This window comes from Quercus suber, unplaced genomic scaffold (assembly GCF_002906115.3).
Source record: "Quercus suber isolate HL8 unplaced genomic scaffold, Cork oak 2.0 scaffold_145, whole genome shotgun sequence".
Taxonomy (NCBI): Eukaryota; Viridiplantae; Streptophyta; class Magnoliopsida; order Fagales; family Fagaceae; genus Quercus; species Quercus suber.
In genome coordinates, this window is record NW_027069606.1 from 544,904 (window position 1) to 569,188 (window position 24,285).

A 24,285-nucleotide genomic window follows, 5' to 3' on the forward strand; every position below is an offset into this window, starting at 1 on the left:
ATATTTTGTTTTTGGTTTGGACGGGTAGGCCATCAATCAAGGTGCGGTTCTGATTTGATGTGGTAATTTATGTTTGGGGATTCATTTTTGGTCGGGGCACTTGAATTTGTTACACTTAAAATACTTCGCTGCATTGACATGGAATCAACAGCAGTTATTATTTGGTGTATAACAGTATAACTGCCTAGCTGGTGATGCAATAACAATAAGGTCAGATTGTGGACAGGCCAACAGTCCTGCATGTAGAGATTAGCACAGCTTCTAAAAGACCAAAAAATTGGACGAGTAAATTTTTCTATAGCTGACAGTATTGTTGATTGTTATATGGATTAATGGAAATGTTGCAACTTATTTCAACTTGGTTGGCTCTTTGCTTGTTCATCAAGAAGATTTGGGGAATGCCACATTGGGGTTGAGAGTTTTGGCCTCCGAACCAAAAATGAATGTTCCTCGTGACTTGTAAGTGGGCGAAAATGTGCCGAGTATGAGAGCAAATGACTTGGATTCTTTCCAACAGTCGCTACTAATTATGTAGGACCATAACTGAGTTAAAACTTTTAGAGTTTAAGTAACAGCATAAATAAGCAAAAGTGGGAGAGAAGTAGTTAGCGCCTCATCATGCAACATAAAAGACTAGTTGAACATGTTTATTATTGTTTAAGAGAGTGAGTGTGTTGTGTATGGTATAACTTATTTTACATTCTCTTAAAAGTTTTCATGACTTTTAAATAGTGTAGTGTTGTAGTGTGTCTTTGTATTCGAATCTCCTCCTTTGTGTGTTTGTTTCTCAAAAAAAAAAAAAAAAAAACTATCACTCCAATTACACTTATTCAATGTGCCCTAATATCAGCTTTGTTTTGTTAGTATGAAGAAATTTAGTATTGAAAGACTAACATATCTCTCCCTCCAAAATAGATAAATGAGGGTAAATTGGTCATTCAATGCTAAATCATCTTAAGAGTTAATAGCAAAACCGATGTCAAGGAGATCAAGTGTAATGTCTGTTTAGAATTGGAGGTTGAGAATCAGGAAGATCGTTTGAGAAAGAAAAATGTAAGATAGTAAAACGTAATTTATTGGTTTAACAAATGAATTGGACGTTTCAAAAAACAAACAAACAAATATATTTGACAAAAATACACCTATTCCTAAAAGAGATGCATAACTTTAAAATGGTTATACAGCTACATAAATTGCTTAATATTTTTTCTCTATGCTAAACTATTCCACTCTGTCTATGACACCTCAAAACCCCATGGATCAATGGTGTAATAGATTGACACTCATGGACTGCTAAGTACATTGAAACTCTACAACCGTCTAAGGGGGGGAAAGGTGGAGAGAAACTCGGGCAATGTATTCATCCCAAAAATAAACCAAAAACAAAACAAAACTTGGGCAGCGTAAGTAAATTGAATCACTGGTCAAAGTTTCAAATCGCAACTCTGAAAAAAACTACAAATAGACCTCATTATTTCATACTCGATTAAACCACCCCGGTCGTTCACGCTATGAAACAACAATCTCATATGATAAATGAAAATTATGAGAGAATCAGAAGAAATTCCAATTTCGTCAACTGGACACAACGTCTTAACAATAATTTAGCTGCCTTGTTAAGTTCCTTGCGGTTTGGAACAGCATTTATCCAATAAAATCTTCAGAAAAACATTTTATACCCAAACCAAAACCCCGCGTTGGTACCATACCTACATTTTGAATTTACTGTAGTGTGAGCAAAATGCTATGCTCTTTGCCTAAAAAAGAATTAACTGCAGTAATTAAACCAGCTGATTGAAATCATACTTCGTAGTTGTCTCAGCCTTACAAACTACAAGAAACCCTCTTTTTTTGAGAAATCAAAAGGTAACACTCTCTCTTGTGAGCAAGCAGTATTAAAATGAGGAGCACCGTATCATATACAAACACCATCTAGCTAAAAACAACAGTGTCTCCAGTGACGACATGAATTATGCTGTTACAAGCCATCGTGTTAAAATCTAGGAGCTATACTATCGGGTAAGAAGGCCGTATGATGGCAAGTCTTCCAGCCGTGTGATGTCTTCAAGCAACTCAAGCAACTCTTTTTCCAGCTGACGCCGTGTGGATTTCATCACCGTCTGTAAAGAAAAACAATATAAGAGAACACAATTCAACAAAGAAAAATTACAAACAATCAAATAGCAGCCAGGAAAACAGCCATTGCTGCTAATAAACACAGCATCTGTGAATCCAAGAACAACTTCTCCAATAATTATGATTCAAGCTATTTCTGTTAAGCAAGAGAACAAGTGGACAACCGTAGATACTATTATGAGGTTTTCCATTAATCAGTTCATCGATGACAGTCTACAAAGGTCTCATTGTAACTTAAAATGTTCTCGACATCGCAACAAGGAAATCTCAGGTTGAAGAATACATACATTGAAATCCATATATGATGCACGCATATTAAGCCATTGTTGATCCATTAGCTTGAACGTGATGCAATAGAGAAGATCAAATGCCGATTCATTTTCTGTCATGCAAAAAACATCATAAGAGAAGATCAAATGCCAATTCATTTTGGCAAGCAAAAAAAATTATGATGTTTGAAGATAAATACTTGCAATAGAAAATGACATTAACTTAATGAAAGAACCAGATAATTCTTAACATAGATCCTCAGATTGAGAATAATGAATTGGCAACAAGGATACTTCCACATTATTTCTATACGACTTTCATAAACGACAATGTCACACAATGCAGTAGTTCAAACTAAGAGCCAACACAAAATTACCTGCAAGAAACTTCAAAAAATTTGCTCCCACAAGTGTCCGCGGTTTGACTGTACAGTTAAATACACTGTTATCTGATGAAAAGCATCAATTTTATGACCATGCTATATTTCACACATCAAATTCCAATTCAAATTAATTGACTTGAAAGAGACAAGAAAACCATTTGCCTTTCAAATCTAGCATTTTCAGCTAGCAGCATACTCTAGGATACAATTATTTCAAAAATTAACACACATAAGCACAATTTGGATATGCCAGAAGGATCTATTTGTCATAGCATATAATATCCATAATTTTTGCTTCTGGGCATGATCATAAACTGCTTAGCCCGTCAAGAGTGAATGCATTACCTAGCAATTGGTTCTGGCAAGTGAGTTTTACTAGCTAGAGGCGAGTCCAAAGGGCTCTTCTAGTTTTCTAAAAAAAATTACCATTCCTCTCAGGAATGGTGGATAATGCTCATAAGAATTTAAACATGAAATGAACACAAAAAAAATGTTACTAACCTGATTCCAGATCAAGCATCTGTATAAGCATGAATGTGATATTCACACCAGCTACAGCAAATGGGTATTCCCACACTGACCGATCACCTTCCTGCTTTCGGAGAAGATCTTGGAAGGATTTCTACATTAAAAGGTTCGATAAGTTCTTAAATTAACAAAATGAAAACAAGAGCTGCATATAAGAAAGGCCAAAGTTAAAACTTGCTGAAAACGACCTTCTAAAAATTGTTTGCAGAGTGGCACAACTTTTACAGAAATAAGAACAAGTTCATCAAAGACACAGACACACATGTATTACAAAAAAAGTTGCACCTAGCGCACAAAGCTCCCACTTTTGCGGGGTCTAGCATTCTAGGAGAGACTATGGTAGGCAGCCCTACCCCAAATTTCTTTGGAAGCTGATTCCCAGACACGCAGGTATTACGCATTAGTAATGAATGTGCTTACTAGTTACTACGGTCATGCAAACTTGCACACAAAGTGTCCCATTTTAACACATGTATATTGAAATGATTGATATCTTACTAGTAATTGCTAATTTCATAAAGAGTTATCCAAATCAACAGTCCATGCCTTAACATTAGAATCAAAATATAAAAATATACACGGGTAGAAAAACCAAAAACACGGAGGCATTCACAAAGGCACCACCGCACCATCCTTGAACAAAAAATTGGTAGAAGGCCCCAGGAGCACAAAGAAAATACTGGTCGAATAATCACAATGTCCAAAGATTATGAACTATTTGATACTAGCAGTGATTCATGACACTTCCATGTTATAAGGGAAAACCACAGTAGTAGTGATTGTAACATAAGACAAGCATCTAACCAAATAGGGCCAAATTTTCTGGAGAAACAGTCAGATAATTTTTTTTTTTTTAAATGACCATTAGTTCTCCCATTCCCTCCAATGTAAAATGAAGCTATCAATGGTAAATATCATTAGTGCCCCTCCCATTTTATATAATAAGGTTTTTAAACAAATTGCTAGTACAAAAACATCTATTTGTCAGCATTCAAGAATATTTAAGCAAAAGGAGTAGAAAACAAGATAAGAAACAGATTATACCGGAAAATTCTTCGCAAAGAACAACAAATTCTCCAATGATATGAAACCACCACCCCTACCAGATATCCAAATTCCATTAATTAGAGATATTAAGGTTAATAATACGAAAAAAAAAAAAAAAACCCAAAATAAAAACCGGAATTATCAATAAATGTGTGATGGATATAATGAATGAAATTCTATCTACCTAAAATCTGTTGATGGATCCTTGCCTTGCCAACCCATATCTTTCCACTGTTCAGATATTAAACCACGAAGTTCCTCTTCAGGAAAGGAAGCATTCCATAAAGCCCTTAAAGCTTCCTAAAACAAAGAATCACATAAAATATTAGTAGAGCCTTCACAATTCCAAGATTGTTGGAATGTACTGGGATTCCATGTAAATTTGATGAATTTTTCTCTGAATGTACAGAAATGCACATATATCAAAATAATAAACATAAGGAAATTGCTTACATATAGGAATTCTTCCAAATTAAGCTCGCATATATACAATGAATATAATTGGAGATTAAACCTACTTCCAAAAAGTTAACCGAATCTTTAGACAAAATGATACCTGGTGCTCAGGGATTGAACTATCATAGGCAACATCTATACGGCTCTGTAGCTTCTGCAAGCATTCCTCCTGACATCACCAATGTCAAAGAAATTGTGTGAACTTTCATGGAAGTAGTACTGATCAATATAAACCATAAGGGTAGATTAAGAATGGTAGTTTAAGAAGACAAGTTTGCAAGCTTTAATATGTCCTAGTTTAATGATAGAAATAAGATGAAATTGCAACAAATTAAAAGCATATAAAAATTGGTGCCAAATTGAAACAGTGCTTGACCAACATTGAAAAAAATGATCCACCAGAATCATGGTGGCAAATATAGCAGGAAGCAATATTCTATACTTGCAATAGATATGGTTTCTAGTCCCAAGAGAGCTGACAGGTCACAGTGCCATTTCAAGTCATTTTTCAATGACAGTATCAGTTTCCTAAGACAGCTACCTTTTACCTTTGGAAGTACAAGCTTTCAATAAACTGTATAGGTAACAAATCTTTTGCTAGATATGCAGGCCAAATGAATTAAGATAACTGCCATAATATGATTTGGAAAGCACCAAAAAATATTTTTTTTTATTTAATTTTGGAAGTCAATTTTTTTTTTTTTATTGGTCAGTTAGAGTTTTATTGTTTTATTAGGTTAATACTTTTTTATTTAATTCCCAGTGTTGAGGTTATCTTTGTAATTCAATAATTGGGATCTCCCAAATCAATTGGAATTAGGGTTTTCTATGTCAACTAGAGTTACGGTTGAATCATAGTCTGCATAAGTATGGTATTGTCCTCCTAAGGAGACAAATTACAATTTGATTGATGAATAAAATTTCTCTTGAAATCTTTCCAATGGTCTACTGCTGACTGCACCCAACCCTAGGTGCTAAATCCTAGAGGTTTTGTTCTCTCTTACTAGGTGCTGACTCCTAGATTGCATATATTTTCCTGACCTTAAATTTTATTACTACATCATTTTGGTTTTGTCCTATATCATAATTTTTTTTGAAATTCTACATACAAGATAACACTGATTTCAGGCACTTGGAATACAGATCCCAATACATTTCCACATGGACACATTGTAAGTGCTGCACTAAGGAGTAGTATAGGTGGACAATTTTGAGAAGATGGGGGACAAAAGGGGGAAATAAAGCTGAACTAAGCAGCAAGTTTGACCTATGTATTCTTTTGGATCCCAAATTGATTTTGTTCAAGCAATTCAAGTTGATTTAAGGTTTGATTGTTAGTGTAATATCATATAACTATGCCAAGACCAGTCTGATGTTATATGCCTAAGCTTATAGTATACGCCTTTTCAAAAAGACTTGTGACACTTCAGAATTAGAGCAGTCACATAAAAGGGTTTTCACAGTGATGACTGAAAAGAGAAGAGTCTTGTATGATTAAATCCAGAAAGAAAAATTAGTGAATATAAATATAAGACAAAGTTTCCAATTTACATCAACCAATGACGGGTTTCCATGTCAGCCTAGGACATTCAAGATCAAACACTCACCTCCCAAAGGCATTTAAAAACAGAATTTAAGACAAGGTCATCTTTTGGTTTGTCAAAAAAGATCAATCCACAACGAAACAATGAAAATGGATGTAGGTTAGTGTGGTGATACAAACAAGCAATTGTTCATCAGAGACAAGCAGAAACCAAGAATGTACGAGATAAATCACTAAATGACATTAAAGTCTTCAATGTAGTAATGAACCAAATCAGAATGACCCTTCAATTACATGTCACCTAAACAAACATGGAAGAAATTAAGGGCTTAAGGCCCATGACAATCTGTAAAGATCAAAAGAAGTGTGAGATTTCACAAACTCAAAATGGGCATCCAGAACCCTTAGATTAGCTTGTGAAAGCTCCATGCAAGTTAGACTGCCTACAAATATGAACCCTACCCCAATTTCCATCAACCAAATGAAAAATAAGACCATAATTATTGGACAGGCCGCCCCAACAATCTGATTCTTAAATTCCAAACAGAGATACCAAGAATGAATAGTGAAGACCAATAAAAATGATCTGTGGGAAATCATTTGAAAACAGATCAGAAGGAAGTGCCAAAAAAAGAGAGTGAGAGGGGTTACATGCCCTCTCACAATGCAATTGGGACTAAGACTACAATGTTTAATACAAATCAGTACTTCATTATGCATCCATCAAATGTGATTTGTGAGAACATGGAAGTTATAAAAATCATTAGAGAACGTAGATATCCGCCCACTAAATTTCCTTCTTCGTAAAAGCTAGAGACTTAGAACTGACAGGGTACCCAAAGAGCATAAGAAAGGAACTGATGCCATTGTGCTTAACAAAAGCCAATCAATCAAATTTCAAGATTTTTACCTGGGCAGGGGTTAAATCAAATGAGGGGCGAGCATCGTTTTCTCTTCTCTGTGCGCACACACAAGAAAGGCCTCTTCCAAGCCATGCTGCCGATCCTGCTACAACTTCAGCTGTAAAAAGGTAAAACCCCCACTAATGAAAATCAGCTTTCTAAATATTAAGCTGCATAGTTTTATTTTCGGATCTTACATTTGACCACCCACTAATGAAAAAATCAAATTTCTAAATATTCAGTTGCAAAGCTATATTATCCGCATGTACATTATGACAGAATTAACTAGATCTACAATCTTCTTCTTTTGTCATCGGTAAAACCAAAGCACACTGAACTGAAGACTGTTCACTGTCAACAGATTTTTGCAAAGTACCTTTAACAACAAATAAGGGCTGTTAGTTGATTTATAAACTACAATATCAAGGCAAAATCAAATCACATCAAGTCGTAAATGCAGGACACGCCCCCATAAATCACCATTTATACAGTCAAAAAAACACATTTACTGTTATCGATCAATTGAACAAAACTCGTAACGATACGAAACTTATCACGCAAAACGAAACAACAGCGTTTTCGTCGCGATTATGAGCTTCACAAACAGTAAATTTCACAGTAATACAGTAAAAAAAAATTCATACAGAATCAGGAACCCCAAAAAAAAAAAAAAAAAGTATTCATCACAAAAATTCACGCACCACAGCAAGCTAGAATATCAGAAAACATCAAGTCCGCGTAGAACTTCAGTTAATACTCAGTCCTATGCATCCATTACTCAATTCCAATTCACAGATCTAAACCTCAAAGAAGAAAAAGCCATTCACAGAGAGAGAGAGAGAGAGAGAGAGATTTTTCTAGAGAGAGAAAAAGAGAGACGAGGTAAATTCTAAAGAGAGAAAGTTCGAGAAAGTGAGCAAACAAAAAAAAAGTACCAGAAGTTGAATGACATGTATTGCCTCGCTCCAGACCTTGTGAAATCCTCCTCACCGCTACAAATGACCCTCCTCTATCATCCATATTTACAGGCAATGCCACTACACAGTGACTTTCTTCTTCATCACCAACAAAACCCTAGCCAATCCTCTTCCTCACCAATCCGAAACCGAACTCCAATCCAAAATCCAAATCCTCTCTCTCTCTCTCTCTCTCTCTCTCTCTTTCAGTCACTCAACCACAAAACAAAACAAAAAATCCAAACACTGCCGCAACGAAAAACCGCGAGCGGTTCGAACGGTACAGAATAATGCGGTTCGGAAAACGAACCGGAAATCGCAGATTCCGGTGAGCAAGAACGAGAAATTCTACCAACTCCGGCGGATTTCGGCGAAACGAAGCGAGAAATGGATCGGAACGGAGAAGAGGCCGAAAAACGGTGCCGTTTCTTGGAAGAACGAGAGCGATTCTTGAGGAAATGGTGTAAGGAAAATCGAAATCTTTCGGAGAAACGGAAATGGCCGCAAAAAGTGTGTATTGAGTACGGGGTTAAAAGCTAGGGTTCGCTCAAGATCTGAGACTCGAACACCGTGAGAGAGTCAGTTTCAGAGTCACACTTTGCATTTTCATATAGCGCTCTCTCTCTCTCTCTCTCTCTCTCTCTCTCCCTCTCGCTCGCTCTCGCTGTGTGTGTTTGTATGAGTATGAGGAGGAGAACCTTTTTTTTTTTTTTTTAAGAGAGGAAATCGGAGATTAAAAACTACTAAAAACGCACTTTAGAATCTTTATTCTTAAAGCCTTTTTCTTATGGTAGTTAATTTTTTTTTACTGTATTATATATATATATATATAATGTTTGGGAAAATATAACGGAATGGATTGGAAATGATGGTGTGTGCGCGTGTGGGCTTTATGGGGACGGTGGCTTTGAACTGAAAAAAGTTGAAAAGCGGGAAGTGAGGCTTTTTACCACGGGTAACCGATTCCAGGGTGTTTTGGTAACTTGATTTTTTTTTTTTTTAGATAAAAAAGAATGGTAATTTTTTTCTTTTTTTTTTTGAGAAGTAGTAGAAACTTTTTTTTTTTTTTTTATGAGAAGTGCTAGAAACTTTATTTATCACTTAGAAGAACATCATGAAGATGTGGAAGAACATCCTTAATCATGTTTAACTAGATTGTGAGCTGAAAAATTATCTAATCTGCGGGTATATAAAAAACAAGTATACATAGAAGTCTCTGAAGATGGTTTCACTTAATCAATAAGATGACCAAAGGAAGCTAGGAAACTTTCATCACTCTTCAAAGCATTTATAACCACTACGGGATCTCCTTCTAGATAAAATGGTAACTTGATGTTAAGAGTATTTGAATCAGCTCGTATAATTTTTTTTTTTTTTTTTAAATTTGCCTGTTTTAGTATAAGAGTCGACTTTTTTTGTTTTACAAACTTACTTTTTAAGATATCAATTTTACACTACATTTTATTAAAATATCAATTTTTTTAATTATTTATCTATCTTTACACGCAACAATTATCATATACTCGCTAGCGAGGGCTTGGCTAAGTGGATAAGGTTCGGACGCTTCGTGCAACACACGTAGGTTCGAGTCCCGCTGCCCACAGGCTTTCGTTGGTGGGTAAATTTAGTGGTGAGGTGTACTCACAAAATGTGAGGTGACTCCCACACAGAGGGTACAGAACGGGTACCGACTACGGACTCCCTGATCGAGGCTACTGGCTTCCTGCCTGGGGGTGTAATATGACCATAAAAACCCCCATTTTTGCTTCCAAAAAAAAAAAATCAATTATCATATTCTCTCTTTTTTTATTCTCGCAAAACATAAAGAGAAAATACAAATATTAAATGCAAAATGAATAGTGACAATGTCAAAGCCTACTTTTTCTGTTTTATAAACTTACTTTTCAAGACACTGATTTTACACTATATTTATTAAAATATTGATTTTTTATATATTTTTTTAATTGTTGGTCTATTTTCACACACAACAATTATCATCTACTCTCTTCCTTTATTCTCGCAAAACATAAAGAGAAAATACAAAAACTAAATGCAAAATAAATAGTGACCGTGTAAGAGTTTACTTTTTCTATTTTACACACTCACTTTTTAAGACATTCTTGACTCTACCTTAGATTATCTATTACATTATATTTTATTAAAATTAAATTTTTCTTTATTTTTTTATTGTTTATTTTTCTTCACACACAACAATTGTTATTCACTCTATTCATTTATCCTCGTGATACCTAAGAGCCTACATTTTATATTTTACAAACTCACTTTTTAAGACATTATCTTAGATTATCTATTTTACGCAAAATTTTATTAAAATAGCAATTTTTCTTGATTTTTTTTAATTATTTCTCTTTTTTCGCACACAACAAATATTATCCACTCTATTCCTTTATCCTCACGATTCGTGAAGAGATAATAAAAAACTAAATGTAAAATGAATAGTGATAATGTAAGAGCCTACTTTAGCATAAGAGCCCACAACAACTGTCATCCACTTTATTCCTTTATCCTTATGATATGTAAAGGGATAGTAAAAAAACTAAACGTGAAATGAATAGTGATAATGTAAGAGCCTACTTTAGCATAAGAGCCTACATTATATATTTTACAGACTCATTGTTCAAGACACCACACCTCAAATTATCTATTTTACACAACATTTTATTAAAATATCATTTTTTTTAATTGTTTGTCTTTCTTCACACATAACAACTACCATCTACTCTTTTCTTTTATCCTCATGATATGTAAAGAGATAATAAAAAACTAAATGCAAAATGAATAGTGACAGTATAAGAACCTACTTAAGCATAAGAGCCTACTTTTTCTATTTTATGACTCATTTTTCAATACGCTCTATGTCAGATTATCTATTTTATACTACATTTTATTAAAATATCAATTTTCTTGAATTTTTTTAATAGTTTCTCTTTCTTCACACACAATAATCATTATTTAATCTGTTCCCTTATCTTCGGGATACATAAAGAGAGAATAAAAAACTAAAAGGAAAATGAATAATAACGGTGTAAATTTATACAGTTATTATAGCAATTTTTCAATTTTACACATTTTTAGCTTGACTGATATGAGTGATTTTAGGGCTTAAATGTGTAAATTGATACCTTTTTATATTTTTCATTGACTGATATAAGTGATTTTAGGGATTAAATGTGTAAAATTTGCATTGATGCCTTTTAAATGTGCAATGATCACTCCACAAATATAAGTACTTGTAGAGTGTGGAGGGCAAGAATCATGGTTCAAGTCTCTAGGAGTGATTTTAGGGCTTAAATGTGTAAATTGATACCTTTTTATATTTTTCATTGACTGATATGAGTGATTTTAGGGATTAAATGTGTAAAATTTGCATTGATGCCTTTTAAATGTGCGATGGTCACTCCACAAGTATAAGTACTTGTGGGGTGTGGAGGGCAAAGGCCATGATTCAAGTCTCTAGAAAGGAGTTTCACACACATATACACTTAGATTATGTTAGAATAGAATTTCTATCTTGTATAAAAAATAAAAAATTAAAATTAAAAAATAATAATAATAATAATAAAACTTTAGCCTACTTTATTCCTTTATCCTCACGATACGTAAAAGGATTGTAAAAAGAGTTCGAATTTGGTAAGGATGGGATGTAAAATCTATATTTTACACCACTCAATAAGAGATTGACATATCAGCATTTTACTTAAAATTCAATACATCCTACCACATCTAATAACATCTCAATAAACTCCCAATTTTGTTGGATTTATATATCGGTATTATAATTGATTGGGCGTGGTTGTGCTTATTCTTAAATATGCGATAAGATGATGTGGCATGTTGCTATTGGAAGGATAAAACATTGGTTTTATACTACATCCTTACATAATTTAATCTCTGGTAAAAACTAAACACGAAGTGAATAGTGACAATATAAGAGCCTTCTTTAGCATAAGAGCCTACATTATATATTTTACAAACTCACTTTCCAAGACACCATACCTCAGATTATTTATTTTATACAACCTTTTATTAAAATATCATTTTCTTAATTTTTTTTTCAATTGTTTCTCTTTCTTCATACACAACAACTATTATCTACTCTTTTCCTTTATTCTCACGATATGTAAAGAGATAATAAAAAACTAAATGCAAAATGAATATTGACAGTATAAGAACCTACTTAAGGATAAGAACCTACTTTTTTATTTATTTTACATCTCACTTTTCAAGACACTATGCATCAGCTTATCTATTTTATACTACATTTTATTAAAATATCAATTTTCTTGAATTTTTTTAATAGTTTCTCTTTCTTCACACACAATAATCATTATCTACTCTCTTCCTTTATCTTCAAAATAAGTAAAGAGAGAATAAAAAACTAAAAGGAAAATTAATAGTGACAGTGTAAATTTATATAGTTATTATAGCAATTTTGCAATTTTGCAATTTTACACATCTTTAGCTTGATTGATGTGAGTGATTTTAGGGCTTAAATGTGTAAAATTGATACCTTTTATATTTTTCATTGACTAATATGAGTGATTTTAAGGATTAAATGTGTAAATTTTGCATTGATACCTTTTAAATGTGCGATAGTCACTCCACAAATATAAGTGTTTGTGGGGTGTAAAGGGTAAGGGTTAGGGTTCAAGTCTCTAGGAATGAACTTTACACACATATATACTTAGATTTGGTTAAAGTAAAATTTCTATCTTGTATAAAAAAATTATAAAAAATTAAAAAAAAAAAAAAAAAAACTTAAGGATAACAAATTCAAGTGTGTTTTGGTAACTTGATGTTAAGAGCATTCAAATCAACTCATGTAATAATTTCTATCTATTTTATCATAAGAGTCTATTGTCTTTTTTATAGACTCATTTTTCAAGTCACTGCATATCAAATTATCTATTTTATACTACATGTATTAAAATAACAAAAAAATATTGATTTTTTTAATTGTTTATTTCTTCACATACAACAACCAACATTCACTCTCATCTACTAAAAAACTAAATGCAAAATGAATAGTGTGCAATATAAATTTATATTTTATAGCAATCATGTATTTTTACACAACTTTGCATTAACTGATGTGGGTGAATTTTAAGCTTGAGTGGCTAAAATATTATACATTTTCTATTATGCAACCACTGATGTGGTATGTTTGGTGCTTTGACTTATGAGTTATAAGAATAGTATTCGAGTGGTAATTCATGTTCGTGGCATGTTGAGACAAAGGTATTTAACTACATGGTCAACTAAATTGCACATGTTTAACAATGGTGTAAAACTACTAAGTCCTGACACAATCTACTTTTTAAGTAGGTTGATATGATATATCATATGTGTCAAAACAAATGGTAAGGTTGACATAAACATGAATCACTTCAATCCGTAAGTAAACGGGTTCTCTTTGGTTAACAAAGACACTACTTTTTTCAATGAAGTTCGATCCAAAATTTAGAAATATATTCAATCTATGGAAGAAAAACATAAATTAATAAGATTTCTTTCCCCCTCTGTAGTAAAAAGGCTAAAATCTATTCAAGTAAATGCAAATTATGAAAATATTAGTAGGTTTTAGAGAACCATTAGTGGATTACTCCTCTCTCTTTTTTCCCCTAAAATATAAAGTATCTGTCTTCGTGATAATCTCTTGTTCTCTCATTTTTCTTCATTTATGTTTGCTTGTCTGTTTAAATGTTAAATGTGAACGTTTACAAATAAAACAACAAATTTTTTTATTGCCTGGCAAATTGCTTCAACCCTCTTTAATATTACAATACAAAATTCTTTATTTAGAATATTTATTTTAAATTACACTTCAAAATTAATTTTTTGAAACCAATTACACTTCAAATTTTGAATTGCAATTAACTATCAGCAAATGAACAAATTTACATGGTTTCTCAAGTGAAATTTTTGAATAGTGGGTTGAACTGCAAGGTACAAGATCTTCTTCATTTCACTAGAAATGGAGAATTTATTTTATGGCTAGAATATTTCTTTTTTCCTTGGATTTAATAGTATATAGAGTTCCTTATCATTTAAATTAACTTGATAGTTTGTACAACTTTACATTTGTAATATTTAATCAATTAGTATGAGTCACGTGATAAATCTATTTTAAATATGGAGAGGATCTATTTACTAAACTTCAATTGTTCAAGGGCAAGGGTAGGCGTAAAAATTGCTAAATTATAATCTATATTTTCCAAATTTTTGAAAGAACATCATTTTAGTTTAGGAAATATTTTTAGAAACTTAATATAAATTACAAAGATAAAAAAAAAGACCCTTTTGAAAAAGACTAAAAAGAGAAAAAGGGGTCACATGGGATGTTGCTAACATGGACCATGCCATGATGTATAGACTTCATTTATGTGAGACCCTACACCAACATCATGTTGTACTTTGCTCCTTTAATATCAGGATTTTGCTTTTGTGTTGGTCGTGCTATTATCAGGATCAGTGCCTTCAAAATTAATTAGAGTTATGGTCCACGCGCATGGGTCTTCACCAAAGTTGTGGCTACTTTACGTTTCGGTGAATCTAACATGAAAGCATTCATGCTTTTGTGTATGCCTCAACTTTTTCACATGTGGCATGCATATGAAAAAGCTAATGCTAAGTTTGTCTATTTAATTTAACTAATTATCTAGCTCTTTTTTTTTAATGGCAAAAGAAAATTTTTCTAAAAGCATGTGTAATAATTTCCTCGAATAAACAATGTGGTTTCTGGAAAGTGACTTGTTGTTGAATGTTGAGACCATTCCAACAATATTGGATAATAGCTTACCTTTCTATATATATATATATATATATATAAAAAGAGATATATCCATTGTTTTGAAACCCAAACCGGAACAAGCGGTCTGATCGGATTAATCGAAAACTGGTCCATAAACTAGTTATATTTGTCACAAATTTGAACTTGCTTCCAATATAGGCGAATAAACATGTTCAAAGTCCAAACTAGTGGGCCACACGCTTTTTTGATTAAGAAATGAGAAATTAATATACATATATATATATATATATATATATATTAATTAACACGTCACAATTTAACCTTGATTGAACATTTGAACTTTAATCTTATTAATATACATATATATATATATATATATATATATATTAATTAACACGTCACAATTTAACCTTGATTGAACATTTGAACTTTAATCTTATTTCAAAAATTTTGAATTTCTCAAAAAAATTTAGGGAAAAAAATTAGAGTACGAAAGTAGTTTATTATTTAACAATCTGTGTAACAATAATCTTCATATTTTTCCTGGTACCGACCAATTTTATTTTATTTTTATCTTTAAAAAAAATGCTTTTCATGCTAAGAGTGCAGTTTTATGAGATTGAATTTATAAATTATGGGGACACTAGACTATTAAAGCACGCAAAGCCCAATGAGGGTCCTCTAACCAATATATATATATATATATATATTTATGGCCACTACTTTTATTGATTAATTTCCAACCTATAACCATCTAGTAATTTAGCTCATCAATTATATATTTTTTTTCCTTTACATATATTGAAATTGGGTGTCACATTTTCCAATTTAAGCATTTTCATTGAAGGTGGCACACACATGTGCATTATGTCCCCTCATGATGCCTGAATATAGTCGCTTTTATGATCCAATTCCAAATATCCTGGCCAAATGCATATAATGAATAGTTCGGCAGCAATGGAATCATCCCAAATTACCAATCTCAAAAAAGACAATTGCTAGTTTAGATGGTGAAATTTACAAGGCCATGGAGTCTCCACATCATGCGTTAGAACCAAGGTTAGTATTTACTTATAAAAAATTGTATAATTGAAAATGAAAAACATGTACAAGTAGTACAACCCCACCACCGACTGTCCAAATATCAAAAAGAAAATGAAAAAACAACTACTGCATAAGAAGTAGTGAACAAGACACTTGTGTTAACACTTGAATTAAAAAGAAAGGCTTTCCTCCAATTGAATTCTCCAATTTCAGTCCTCTCATTTTTAACTAAATGTGTGATACAAGACATTTATTTGATTTAGTCGAAACTTTACCCTCAAGCTCTTGTGAACAATATCTTCACGCCAAAGGCACTCTATAAAGCATCATTGCACTGAAAATAAATTGGCACAACAATGTCAGCCGCAAAGCTAATACAAAATTGAAGGCATTGGCATCATGAATCTGAATGCGTTTTGCTGTTGATTGTTTATTTATTGAAAGTACCGTAGAAATAAAGGTGAAAAAGATCTTTTGATGTACAATGTACTCACCAAAATAAGCTCAAAAACTAGGTTTTTCTTTTTTTGGGGGGTGCTTGTCAAATGCACTAGAGAGCTAGGCACTAGAGAGCTAGCTGTTCTAGCATCCCATTGTGCTAGGGCATGATACCAGTTACCAAACTGATCAGAGAACATAATGATTAGTGGGTTTGGCAAATAGATTTTGTATATTGTTAGGCAAAACTTCATCAATGTATATCTTATAAGTTCATTCCAACTCAGCATGCCACTGAAATGGGTGAATTTCTGGGTGGAGATAATTGGGTTATAGACAAAAACATCATAGTCACTACTCACTAGTCAATATGCCTTGTCCACTTCGTGAAGATTAGTACTCTTTTCATATGGCACCCAAGCAAACACAATTATTCATCCACATTGGAGGGTATATAATCTTTTCAGATTTGATGTCTCTCATATATCAGTAATATCACTTTTAGGCTTTTACCATAACAACAACCATGCATTGATAAACTTTGAAATGAGATTATATTCGTGTTGTTACCATTCTACAGGTATGTCAAATCATCAAGTTCGTTAAAAAACGAAGACTATAAACACTAGGGAACAGCTTTATTGTAGTTTGTTGTTACAGTAAAATAATGGGTAAACTAAGGCCCTATAGCCATAGGCTGTATTTGTTCATCATGGCACATCAAAGATGATATATATATATATATATATGTTACGATTATAGTTATGATGATTGGGCAAAAATTGGGTCCCCTGTGAGCTAGAACCGTTAGGTTTATGATACGTGTTTATTTTTGAACACGTATTATGATCTTAAATTAGATTTTTTTTTCATCCTAAATTATACTTCATTTTCCACTTTATCTTCTAAACTATCAAAATGCACAATTAGCCTCTATGTAAGGAAAGAGTAATGTGCATTTATTTGGAAAATTTTATTTTTATTGATTTATTGAACTTGAAAAATAAATTAGATATAATGGTTGTTCTTATTTTTTTAAAAAAAATAAATAAATAAAAGAGTGTGCACAAGCTAAATAACCTATACAATTGTTCTTATTGAAAAAAAAAATTAAAAGGGCGTGCACAAGCTAAATAACCTTTTAAAAAAACTTTCATTATACCACTCATCCAAACAAAGTCTAATAATAACTAACATACCACCCTCTCTCTCTAAAAAACATACCACCTTATTATTAATTGTTCACTTATTTTTTATTATTATATCATTACATTAGGCAGTATTATATGTAAACAATTAAGATCACGTAGATATAGTAAATATATGTCAAGAGTCTTATAACTCAAAGACAACACTCATAGGGGCGGAGCTGTGTTGAACGGTGGGGGGGCCATGGTCCCCCCAAAATTTTGAAATCTTTTTAAATATATATATATATAATTATTTTAATGTTTTCAAAATTTAGTTTATAAAAATAAGAGTTGGCCCCCCCAAATATTTGAATTAGTCTAATGATGCCCTTAAAAAAAAAAATTGGTCTAATAGTAATAAAGATATAACTTTATCTTTCGCAATTTTATTTTTTTATTGTAAATATATAATAGTAATAAAGATATAATAGTAATAATAATTGGCATCAAACATGTTTGAATCTATCTTTTTTAACCCATTATGTGGCGATTAACAAATTATTAACTCATTAAAAAAATCTTGTCATTAAAACTATACATGAAATGTGTCTTTAGTTGCCACATAATAGGTTAGAGCAAGATAGCTTCAAATATGTTTGTAGACTAATTTATTCCTCCAAGTGTAGGATTATTCATATTTTTGAAAATTTTATTAGTTCAATTGAAAGATTTTTTACTTACTTTAGTATAAAATTTGATAATTTGTATTTAAAATGAAATTTTCTAAGAATTTCACTATGAAAATATAAAAAATGAATTTTATTTTACTAAAGATCACCATCAAACATAATTTTGATTGAAAATACTAAGCTCTATTTTTTTTTATTGGGTGTGTATATATATATATATGTGTGTGTGTGTATCTATTAATATGATCCTATGAGTATCAATCAAGGGAGTCAATACCGTACATGAGACTGTACCGGTTTGCCCAGCGGTACGATATATTTCGGATACCAGTCAATACCGGTGTACCGTTTCGAGTTTACCGCTATTTTTTATATTTATAAATAAATATATACATGTATGTGTGTGTATATATTATAATAAATATAAAAGTTTACCATAAAACATTTTCTCAATTCAAAACTAATTGTTCATGGTTTTAGACTTTAGTATCAATTAAAAAAAAAAAAAAACACACACACACACACACAATATAAAAAATAGAAAGCTTAAAAGTTACCATTGCATACTAAGAAAAAAAAATAATACTAATAAATTAATGCAAATAAGTTACCATTCTGCCTTAACAAAAATTCAAAAATTACAAAACTTAAAAAAAAAAAAAAAAAAAAAAAAAAAAATGATACCGGTATGCAACCGGTACGGTACGTACCGGCCGGTACGGCCGGTACCGGTACGGTATCGACTTCCTTGGTATCAATAGTATTATGGTAACTTAAGTCCCAGGCAACAGTCAAACCATCTCTAACCGCCTCTAACTCAGCGAAGTAAAGCCTACTTAACAATATTGATGCTAGTTGGTAACCATAAGAGGTAAATAATACCAGATCACGAGTTTAGCCACATTGAAAATGGAGATGTCAATAACAACTATGATTTAAAAAACTGGATAAAACTGGCCAATTCAACTGAGAATCGGACCCTAAATTGTTCGGTAAATACTGGCTAAAACCAATAAAAATTTGTAATTCAACTAGTAAAAACTAGGAATCAGACCCCTTTTTGATTATTTGACCACTCTAGCTTTTAAAACCATGATGACAACAATATAATTATGAAAACTTATAGAATAAATTGGAAGTACAATAAATGTGTATTCCCTCTGCTTACATGAATAGTGAATCCTATCATGAATAATTTGGGAGTACAATAAATGTGTACTCCCTTAACTCCTCTCACATGAAAAGTATGTCCTATCGAGTAATTCTTAGGTACTCTTGAAGTACAAAGAATGGTGCTCATTCTTTTCACATTCACGGTGGAGTCTACTCATTAAATTCATTGTAGGGTCCACTATTTTTTTTTTTTTTAAGAATACAAGTATTTTTAACACACACACACATAAGGGGAGAGGGGAGAAGGAGGAGGAGCACCATTTCTCCATACTCCAAAAGCACTTAAGAATTTTCCTATCTCATCATGAATTTAATTAGTGAAACCTATTATTATATAAGAAGAAGAAGTATGCACTTAGGGTCCGTTTAGATAGCACTTATTGTTGCTGAAAGTTGCTAAAAACTGATTGTTGCTGAAAACACTGTAGCAAAATAATTTTTAAATGTGTGAATAGTACTATGGGACCCACTTTTAATATTAAATATTGCATAAATAGTGCGTAAACAGTGCACGCACAGTACACGCACAGTGTTTTTTGTCTCCCAAAAGTCAATAAGTCCGGCTGCTTAAAAAAAAAAAAAAAAAAAAAAAAACTGAAAACGCAACTTTACTTTGAGTGAAAAGTAGTGCTATCCAAACCGGGTCTGAATGTACTCTTGAAATGTTCTACAATTAACCTAAAATCAAGAAGTTTTGGTTATACAATAATTTCAATAAGAAGAGAGACGTAGTTTAAAAATGGGTGATAGCAATAGCAATGGTTGTATCGGCCTATCAGGTGATGGATAGTTTAGAGTTGATGGCAGTGGCAAGACATGGATTAGGAAGGTACGTAGTTTAAAAATGGGTGACGGCAAAGCAATGGTTGTGTCAGCCTGTCAAGTGATGGATAGTTTAGAGTTGAAAGCAATGGCAAGACATGAATTAGGGAGGCAGCGGATAAAGAGAAACAACATTGCCCCACTTGTTAATTATTTTCCTTCTTTTCTCTTACAACAAGTGAGAGGAAGATGATTTTTGAATTTATGTTATTTTCATGAGAGAAACCCAATAGTATCATTGAATTACAAGACTTTTAACTCTTCAAAAACTATTGTTTCCTAATCTTTTTTTTCCTCAAAATTTTTTTTGCAACTTGATTTCTAAACATGACTAAAACAAACTGTGTTTTAAGTCAAATCAATTGCAACCTTCACAATTAACATTTTGGAAATCTTTACAATTACAAATTTAACATAAAAAGAAAGGGAAAAAAATCAGTAAGACCAAAAATGCAAGTGAAACCCAAAAAATTGTACGATCAATGAACTCTTGGAGAAGGGACCAATAAGAAATTGATAGTTGTTTAACCATTAAAGTTGACTATCCTCAATTCTCACTGCCCTAAATCCTTTTTATTCTCCTCATTAATTTTAAGTACTTCTCCATCAATCCATTGATATCCTTAATCTTCTTTTAGTTTTTTTTTTTTTTTTTTTTTTGGGGGGTAATAAACCGAGCATATTATTAAAATAAAACAGAAATAGCATCCTCCTGCAAGCATCCAAAACTGCAACAGGAAGAATATGCGAATTACAACAAACAGTTGACCTATGTACAACTACAAATTTAACTAATCAATGATCAGTTGTAACCTACAGTGTTAAGCTCTCTCCTAACCCAGTTAAAATTACAATTAACAAAACACTTAGCTAGGCAACAATAATCTTTTAGTTAATGCATAACTAAGGTACATAAGTTAACCATCATTTAAAAAATAAATAAAATATGAAACGCAAAACTGCAACATGAATAAAATATAGGGAAAATTACTTGATCTTGCCCAGATTATTAAGCAACCTGAAGCATGCGTCCCATACATGTTGAATCTTCCAAAAAGATTATATAAAACAATAGGGTCTCAAATTTTTTAATAAAATTAGTTCAGCAGTATATATCCCAACATCAAGGTTGAACACTTAGAAAAAGAATTAAAAATTCTTGAGTCATTTTTCTTTCCCATTACTCCATTGATACAGTATCTTGCAAATATTTCTGCAATCTCATATTTTAATTTTCATTCTTTCTGTTCTAAAAGAATCCAACTATCACTTTGACCAAAATAGACTAAGTAAAACCCATGATTATGACCTTGGTTGAAGCATAATCATTAGGTTTGCAAAAAACTGAACAAGAAATTAAAAAGATAACACAAATCATAAATATTCTGATTTAAGAATACCTAAGATTCAGTCAACTCATCTTTGTGAGTAACATCTCTCACTGCTTTGTGACTATCATCAAGGATTGCTTAATAGTTAATAGAAATGGATCTAGCCCAGAAAGTTTAATAATTCTAGGTAGGTAAAAAGAAAAAGTTAACTAATATTTGGGTTTAATCATCCAAGATAGCATGAAAAATTCCATTTTTTCCTTGGAACTTGGACATTAATTTATCAATTTTTTGACACATAATTAGATGCTAGGTTTAGATTACAACTGCCCAACAGAAAGCAAGGAACATTGCTCAACGTATGCTCGTGATTTTAGTTTAGATTTGGTCAAATTAGATGTGCCTGTCACGTTGTGGACTACAAAATACAATTATAATATTTCATTTAATAAATAAATAAAAAATACAATTATTATAATATTACCATTTCCATAACACTAAAATTTGAGGTGGAAATGGAAACTCTATTCCATCAAGACCTTTGTCGGATCACAACCCATGTGCATTGGGTATCCCTTTTTAATTTCATGGTTTTCTTAGATGTTTTGATATTATATTAAATTGAAAATATAATTAAAAATAATTCAATGATTTCCCATGTACACATAAATGTATATTATCCTATATTTTGGATTATGCAACTTTACCTCCTGTTGATAAGGTTTGCAATTAGTGGAGCAGTTTACATATACTTTTGGATTGGTTTTTTTTTTTTTTTTTTCCAATTAAATACAAAATTTTAAAGTCTCATTTTTTCTAAATAAATCTATACATTAGTCAACTCTTAATAAAAAAACCGAAAAAAAAAAAGCAACGACAAAAAATGTAATCCAGTTACCCAAAATAAAGCGCTTGAGCTTCTTTTTAAAACTAGTAGTTGTGAGTTGTGACAGCTATGGTTCACTGGTTCCCTTGTTTGCAGTTCTGGATTCAACGGGTAGGATGTTATTGTGGTAATGCTTGGATAAGAAAGTCACTCTAGTCGTCCCTTTTTACTTTTTATTTCATTAAAAAAAATATTTAATAGTTGTGAAATTTGAAATTCATTTTTACCAAATCTAATAGTTGTGAGTCCTGTGATAGGCTGACAGCTATGGTTTACCAATTCTCAACTTGTAGGCTCAAATCCAACGAGTAAACTACTATTATGGTAACGCCTAGATAAGAAAGCTACTCTGATTGCACCTCCTAAATTTTTTTGTTCATTAAAAAATAAAAAATAAAAATCTAATATTTGTGACATTTTGAAATCCATTTTTGCAGAATCCAAGAGCTTCCTTTCAACTAAAAAATTTTTCTGCCTCTTTTTGTGAGCCTCGGGTGGTAGGCAAGGCAAGACCTCATCATCTTACGGTAGAAGCACGCTAGAACAGCAGTAACCACAAAAAATGGGCTCATAATGCTAGTAGAAGATAAAATAGATAACTTTAGATAAGCTTCTTCTTTTTCATAAAGGAGAGGACCCAAAGGCCCCTTTTGCAATAGAGTCTTCATCAAAAAAGGTGTTCTCTCTTTTAATTATCACCCATATTCAATGAAATTGGACTAGATGTGGGCACCTGTACCAAACAAATGATTCATATTTTGTTCCAGAAACCTTCGACTCTTGTAGACTACCAAACATCTTTTAAAGCCAAGAAATAGACCAGTGAGAGAGAGAGAGATCATAAATCAAAGTGTCCTACCCAATATTAGGCCAATTAGCTTTTTGAGCTGTCCAATTGTGAAAGTTTTGGGCTTATTGAAGCACCTTTTTTTCTTTCTTTTTAAGGGTCAATTCTTTAAGCTAGTAATAGTTATTGATTTAAGTAGGGTTGATTGTTTAATTAGTAAATTTTAATAATGTTATACAAAGGATTTTGAATAAAATACCAACTTCCTTTTTGAGCTGATGGGCCTAACTTGTAGCTTGGTGGCCAAAAAGGCAAAAAAAACATCCTAAGTTGGTTTAGATTACGTGTATGTATGTGTGATTAGTTGGGGTACTTAAAAGAGTCCTAATCACCTTGTCAATAAAAAAACACAAGTAGAGCTGTTTATGATATAAAGTTTGAGGCAAAAAAAGTCCATATTATTATTCTTGTTCATTTTTCCCCTTCTCTAAATTTTGCACTAGACACCCTTTGTTGAAATAATAGCAACAACAACAACTAGTTGTTAACCCATGCATTTAATATAATATGATTTTTATCATTCTTTTTTTTTCTTTTCAAAATTTGAAATTAGAAAATTATGATGGTTGTTACTAATAGACATTTATTATGATTAAGTTGTATATGGAACTATATATTCTAGAATTATACATTTATTATGATTGTGTCATTTTTTTTTGTTTTGAAAAACTATTATGATTATATCTGTATATGGAATTATATAGTCTATTATTTTCAAAAAATATAAAATTTACCAAGATTGTAATAGAGGATTTAAATATACAATATAATTTATATTCAATTAAAAAAAATATATAATATAATAATGATATGTAAAATTATAAGATCTCAAAAACTTATATAGCAGTGGCATAGTACAACGAGTTCAACCAAAATTCAAATAATTTCATTTTGTATGTGTACCGAATTTTTTTTTTTTTTTGGGCTTGATAG

General features: G+C 31.8%; 1 protein-coding gene across 3 annotated transcripts; it reads right to left on the bottom strand.

The window, feature by feature from the left end:
• Window positions 1–1,752: 1,752 nt before the first annotated feature.
• On the bottom strand, window positions 1,753–8,967 carry LOC112018015 (uncharacterized). Of its 3 annotated transcripts, none has more exons than XM_065776927.1 (9): window positions 8,200–8,967; window positions 7,273–7,382; window positions 4,920–4,988; window positions 4,548–4,663; window positions 4,361–4,415; window positions 3,290–3,410; window positions 2,783–2,854; window positions 2,424–2,518; window positions 1,753–2,120 (listed from the first exon to the last, which is right to left on the bottom strand). In XM_065776927.1, exons 1-9 carry the CDS (start codon window positions 8,282–8,284, stop codon window positions 2,013–2,015), a joined length of 831 nt encoding a protein of 276 aa, XP_065632999.1. In that variant the 5' UTR covers window positions 8,285–8,967; the 3' UTR covers window positions 1,753–2,012. The 3 variants fall into 3 exon arrangements, with proteins under 3 accessions (XP_065632999.1, XP_023906289.1, XP_065633001.1); XM_024050521.2 differs by having other exon boundaries at window positions 2,783–2,830; window positions 8,200–8,960; XM_065776929.1 differs by lacking the exon at window positions 8,200–8,967 and adding an exon at window positions 7,966–8,187.
• Window positions 8,968–24,285: the final 15,318 nt, after the last annotated feature.